The sequence below is a fragment of the Verticillium dahliae genome, genomic scaffold (genome assembly GCF_000150675.1).
Source record: "Verticillium dahliae VdLs.17 supercont1.6 genomic scaffold, whole genome shotgun sequence".
Classification (NCBI taxonomy): Eukaryota; Fungi; Ascomycota; class Sordariomycetes; order Glomerellales; family Plectosphaerellaceae; genus Verticillium; species Verticillium dahliae.
In genome coordinates this window covers 1,234,852-1,241,568 of record NW_009276926.1, presented here as the reverse complement: position 1 = coordinate 1,241,568, position 6,717 = coordinate 1,234,852, and the positions used below count along the sequence as shown (strand labels likewise).

General features: G+C 55.8%; 1 protein-coding gene across 1 annotated transcript; it reads right to left on the bottom strand.

The window, feature by feature from the left end:
• Positions 1-66: 66 nt before the first annotated feature.
• VDAG_03925 (D-xylose-proton symporter) lies at positions 67-2,373 on the bottom strand (the record flags this gene model as incomplete). Its single annotated transcript, XM_009654009.1, has 5 exons — positions 67-85; positions 150-1,220; positions 1,294-1,966; positions 2,074-2,153; positions 2,258-2,373. 5 exons carry the CDS (start codon positions 2,371-2,373, stop codon positions 67-69), a joined length of 1,959 nt encoding a protein of 652 aa, XP_009652304.1.
• Between the last annotated feature and the right edge of the window lie 4,344 nt (positions 2,374-6,717).

Genomic DNA, 6,717 nt, shown 5'->3' with positions numbered 1-6,717 from the left:
TAGAACGGAATACACTCCACCGACACGAAACTGGCGACGCAGAAAGAAGGCATGGATCCAGGTACATCACCACTTGAACCAATTCCTGCAGAGATGGAGGGTCATCTCGCCGCCCAGCCAGTTGAACGCCCAATTTGGTGGCCGTCGACAGACTGGCACCCTTGGAACGGATGCTGAGCGGCAGAATCTCGGGAGGGTACAGCCAGGGGATCGGACCCCACGAGTAGCCAAAGGCTGCGTTGTAGATCATGACAAAGATGACGACGCACGTCGGCGTCCACGACACGTCGAGGTAGATGAAGTACGAGATGAGCGACAAGGAGACAGCCATCAGGATGGCACCGCTGAGCAGGATAGGCCGGCGTCCCCACCTGTCGACGAGGTACCACGGGGGAATGGTCGACAAAAAGTACGTGATGCCGTTGATGCCGGTCATCAGCACAGCATCCTGTCCGACCCAGCCGGCCGACTCAAAGACGTAGGGTGCGTAGTACGAGATGACGTTGATGCCGTTGAGCTGGGCCAGGCCCTGGGCGGACATGGCGATGAAGACACGGGTGCCGTAGCGGCGGAACATCTCGGCGTAGGAACGCTCGCCTTCCTGGCGCTGGAGCAGGACATTCATCTTAATCTCACGGAACTCCTCACGGGCCTTGGGGTTGTGAATGTCACCCTTGCCGTACAGGTCAGCAATGACAATGATGCCCTCTTCGTCACGGTCCGTATCGAGGAGCCATCGGGGCGACTCGACAATGATCAGGCTGCCGAGGCCGAGCAGGGCGCCCATGATACACTGCATCATCAGCGGAACGCGCCAGGACATGTCGCTCTGGATGAAGCCACAGAAGTAATCGACCCAGACCGACGTGGCGTAGCCGATGATGTTACCCGAGAACTCAATGCAGGCGAGCTTGCCACGGTTATGAGGAGGAGAGATCTCGGACTGGTACACGGGCACAATGGTCGACAGGGCACCGACACCGAAACCGGCAATGATACGGCCGAGCATCATCATGGGCATGCCGTTGGCCATGGTCTGCAAGGCACCACCGACGAAGAAGATGATGGAGCCGTAGAAAATGGTCTTGCGGCGGCCTATAATGTCACCGACGCGACCGACAATGAGGGAGGAGATGAAGGCGCCGATCTCGAGAATGGCCACCATGGTGCCGACCTCGGCTCTTGAGGGATCGTGGAAGTAGGCCTTGAAGAAGGGACCGCTAGAGGTGGGGCGTCGTCAGCAAGGGACAGAAACGGAGTAGGGATGGGGTCAGGAGAGGGGGTATGTTGTACGTGATGATTCCCGACATGACACCCTGGTCGTATCCGAAGAGGAAGACGCCCAATGACACGAAGATGCTGGTGAAGTACACCAGGGCCTTGCCGGTGAGGCCATGGACGGAGCGTCCGCCGGTCATGATGAAGCCGAGGGCGCGAAGGGTGAGGGTGGGACGAGGTTTCTGGATGCGAGGGACCTCGATGGCCTCCTTGTCGACGGGGCCCGGTCTCGAGGGGGCGCGATGGGCGTGTCCGGCGGGAGGCTGGATGCGGACTCGCTTTTGCGGGTTGTGACTCTTGGTATGTCGTCGTGCTAGGCCGGCGAGCAGCTCGTCATCGGCGTCGTGGTCGAGCTGGAAGCGCAGGGGGTCCTCGTCGCCGAGCTGCTCGGCAATGTCGCCCGTGTCGGTCCAAGAGGATTCGGAGCCGGACGCAATGGACTTTTGGTCGTAGTCGTGGCCGTGGCCGTGGCCGTGATGGTGTTGGTGTTGGTGCTGGTGGCCGCGGCCGTGACGGCGGGAGGGAGAGTCGGGGTCGGGGCTCTGGTGGGCACCCAGCAATGACGTCGCCTGTTCCTGGTCCGAGCGAGAAGGCAGGGTTCGAAGGGGGATGTTGGAGGGAAGACGGGCGGACTGTGAAGAGGGAATCTTGGGCGGTGATGGGGCTGTATGGCAGCAGCTCCCTTCCGCTTGAAAGATTGGGGGGTTGTGAAAGGGGGGAGGGGGGGGGCGGATGGAAGAGGGAAACGAAAGGAATGCGGCCGTTTATGTGAAGCGAAGATGCAGGCAGGCCGACAAGCAGAAGGACAGGCTGAGAGAGGCTGGCTGAAGGGTGAATCAGGGACTGATTGATCAGGAACTGGGTCCGACCGGCATCTGGGTGGAGGCAGGCGTCAGCGTACAGCAACGGCAGGAGGAGCACGACAGCAGCACAGCAGGGAAGGCAGCACTGGGTTGGCGGGTGCGCACTGGGCAGGCACCGCTGGGCTCCACTGATGGACACTGTCTGCCGCACCGTGGTCCAGATAACGGCTGTTGGGCCGCCAGTTGAGTGTGTGTCTCTCTTGCTGTCCAGAAACCTCAGAGATTCAAACATGTCTCCAGAGATAAGAGGAGCCTCCTCCTGAACCTGCCCGTCTCGACTGACCCAAGGACAGTGCGAGGTGTCCCCACGCGCCAAGAGACCACTGTAAGGCTGAGCGAAGGCCGGTGCGGGGCACCGTGTCTTGGGCGACCTCTCAGCAGGCTCACACAGCACGCAGAGGGCTCAGCAGACTGCCCTTCCCTGGAAAGTGCCCAGAGGACAACCTTTTCCAGGCCGCACGCCTGGTGCACGCTCGAGCGACCATCTGTCTCGAGGGCCCAGGACAGGCGACTGGCGCGCGTCGGGAGACAGGGAAATCCAGAAGGGTCAGACACACAGAGGGGAAGGGGAACGGAGAAGGGCAAATGTGACAGGGAATCGGACACGATGTGACGGAATCGACCATTCGATCAGATGCCATCCAACACCCCATCTTTTCTTCCCCAGCTCCTCTGCCTCTCTACATCTCGCTGGCCCCCCTCCCCGCCAGTCTGGAGATGCGCCAGAGAGCTCCGCAGAATCCACTTGACGAGAGGCCGTCGCTGCACGATGAGAAACATCGTGCCAAGCTAGGATGTGATGGGGGCAGCAAGCCAGACAAGGACACGAAAGAAGACCAGCCGGAGGGACTCACGTGTACAAATGCCGATTCAGGTGACAGGCCGTGTGCTGCGGAGCAGTCTGCTGAGTCCGGGACGTCGACGAGGGTGTGCGAGGCGAAGAGGGTCCTGGTTCGTCATGTGCTGCGATGCGTGTGTGTGCGCGCGCGAGATGTGGTCTCGAGTCAAATGCTGGGTCAAGGGGACTCGGTCGCGTGAAAGCAGGATCGCGACGGGGGGACCGCGCGTCAGCGAGCGAAACAGAAACGAACGGCGGGTTTGTCGGGTGAGGTTTGGGCGAGAGACAAGAGACGGGAAGGGACAGAAAAGGTGAGAGTGAACGAGACACGAGTTTGATCAATGGATTTGAGAGTGCACGTCTCGACACCACGCGAGAAACCACCCCCTATTCTCCTAACGAAAAGGCCGAATTTCAGACGTCGCTCGGGGATCCGGGGACCCTCTCTTCCCTGTCGCGCTCCGCTGAGCTTCTGCCCCCCAACGGCCGCCCGTTCTTGATTCGTAGAGCTGACATGACCAGCTGGTGGAAAGGTAGCCTCTGATTGCTCCAGCACGCCGATTACCTAACGTGACTATCCTGCATCTCCTTACTTTTTGTAACGCATGTGTCCGCACGTTCCGCTGCCTTCTTGGCTCTGACCCGAGAGCCATTCACAGGCCGCCAAGCCGCGAGGCTGGGCAGCCTGGTGGACCGCCAGCGAGATGATCTCGGTGGGGCCACTGTCGGAGTCGGACCAGGTTGACAAGCTCCCATCGACCAGCGTTTGGGGCGCTTGCTGGGACGGGATCAGCAGCAATGTTCGTCTCTGAACGCTGCAGCCCATATGGCGGTGAGTCTTCGCCGTCTGCCATCAGACCTCAGCGCGAAATCCTTATCTTTCAAAACATCTCACTTCCTTCGTGACATGCGCCATCTGCAGGTTCACGATCGCACTAGGTGCCTCACGATCAGAGTCGTAGCTCTCTCATAGCCCTCTGACGTCACTGGTGAGGTGAGGGGCTGCACAGCTACATGTGCGTGCGGTGGGTCCCTCTGCAACGACACCTCCACCAGACGCCCTGGCGTGCCTTTGTAACAGGCTTCCTCGCTTGGAAGTCTGGACCTTCAGTAATCCGGGGGGGACTGTAGACGATGAGTGAGCGTTCCTTGATGATTGTTCAAGAGTGTTAGAATTCCCATGCTGACATCGTGCTGGGGAGAAGTCCTCGTCGGAAGCTGGCATTGACGAAGCCCTCAGGAGGGTCTTCTGTGATGTATGCACTTTCGCCGATTTTGCAACCTGTTATATCATGCTCACCGGATGCATACCTACTAGGCACTCCAACAGCATACGCTTACGAGCTAGATCATATTGAGTCACTCCCTCGAAAGCCGTTTTTAAGCTGTTACTTGGATTTCGATAGCAAACACACAAGTGAATATTAACACAGGCATGTCCATGCTGATATTGGCTGTGGGAAACAAGAGAGATATTTGACTTGATCGGATTTGACCGATGAATATTTGTTCAGGCCAGCAAAATCTCGTGACTTAACAAGGACTCGATCGATGTAGTCAGCTAACCTCCATTCATATCATGACCTAAAATGGCCGGTTACTCGACTAACTTCCAGATGATGATGAGAGATCTCCTAAGGACCGACCCCAACGTTGCGTCCACATTGCGAAGAACCCCGAGACTGTACTTCATGATTTATCCTACTTTGTAAATCCTCCATTCCCTCGCTCCCAATTCCGAAATCCTTGAGAACCAAGACAGCCATAGCAGCTCTGATGTCTCTTCTTTCTCAAAGGTTCTCTCAGAGAGGAGTGAGGGGCTTCCGCAGGGATTTCATGCAGTCAGCTGTCAGGTACATGATGGAAGATCACCTGAAAGCTGAGTCTTGGCATGTCAGAGGGCCGCTTGTGGCCCTTTATTAGCCTCTGCAATCTCGCACCCCCAGAATAGCTCCCCAGGCCGCTTGTTTTGGTTCCTTCGCAGATGCCTCCGAGTAACCCTGAACGAACAAATAGAGCATCAAGGTGTTCGATCTTGCCGGGACGCATGTCAAAATCCTAAAGAAGTTTTCTCGTCAATCGCCTCCTTGGATTTCCAGCCGCCAGGATTGCGGTCTGCAAAAGAGTGAAGAGGTCTTCCGAAGGTCAGCACGAACTCACAATCTTGATAGCTGCAGCTCTTATTATACCCATTAATCCAGCGCGTATTGTCTGTGACTTGATGAAGGCTGCTCGTGTTATCCGCTTCAGGGCTCTCCACTGTTCTCAAGGATTATCAGCGGTGGTGTGATGCCAGGAGGAAGACCTGGTTTGTTAGTCCAGAGCCACCGGAAATAGATGGATCCTGATAGACATCATTTGTTTAAACATCGTGATACAAACGACGTCTAATCCTATGTTTGCATGACTTGAATGATCCGCCTTTGGTATGCTCAATTCTTGGGCCTCGGCAGATGGATGTGCGGCGGAGCAGGGACGAATTTCTTTCGGCCCGGACTCTATGGCTCCAAGAAAAGCGCCCCGGGCGGTTTCCGTCGTTGCCACCCTTGCTATATTGTAGATTATACCACCCTTCTCAAATACTTGGTCGATACGCTTGAATATGATTGGCATTGGAGCAATCAGCATCTCGCTAGGTTTTCTTCATAGAAACAAGAGATCAAACCAAGGCGATGTAGGGTCTCTCGACGTGAAGACCCAGGACACGACTTGAAATTTCACCGTGCTCTACTCTACAGCTTCCAAATCCAACAGCAGAGCGTGGACATGTACGAGTCGATGCAGTTGTCGAGGGACACCCTACAAGCACAATTTAGCGACTATCAGTCCTGGGCATTGGCAGCTTGAGATGATCAACGAAGCACCGCATGAACAGTTCGATTAGAGCATAACCTGGACAATGTAGCCTCGTGTGTGGAACACAAGAACATGATCATAGTCCTGCTCATTCATGCTGGCTGTGGCTTCGGACCTGGCATATGGATCGTGTTCGCTCCTCGTATGAAGGCAGTCGAGCTAAGTTGAGCATCAGCAGAATCCATTTGTGAAGAAGCATTAGATGAAGTACGAGAAGAAGGAGTCAAAGTTGAGCGCGCGGTTTGGCATCTCGGCTCGTAAAGATATCATATCTACGTTCCCCTGGCCATGCGTGTCAGAACATCTTTGCATCATGTTTGCAATCAGACAATTCTAGATTACCAATCCACGATGCGACGCGGATACGAGAGCAAGACGAAGAATGTGTCACGGAGCAGATGCCAGAGAAAGCAGACCCACGCCCCAACGGAGGGGAACTGTTTTTGAGATTGAACTGTTTTTGAGATGTTGTTTATCAAGTCGGGAGACAGAAACAACCAAGTTACGGAACATCCATGCTTCTACCAGCACTGAGGCGAGGTGGTCGGACCAGAACGCTTGACAACGACTTCAGGCTACTGATTCGTTATGACTTTACGGCTCTGTGGCAGACGCAAAGCTTTATGTCGTATTTTATGGGCGACAACACCCAAGAAGCAGGCATTCCAGTGAATCCATGGGCCACGCAGTCAAGCCCTCACAACCAACAAGGAGACTATACAGGATCTGCCAAATTGCGCCTGCCGATGTTGATCGCACACCAAGCTGGTAAGATGCGGTCAAAACCAAGGCGCAACCGGGCATTTAAGGTATGAGGAGAAATCCCGTCTCAACAGCAATACCCGCCACCACTTTTCTCGACAATCTGGTCCAGAAACCCGT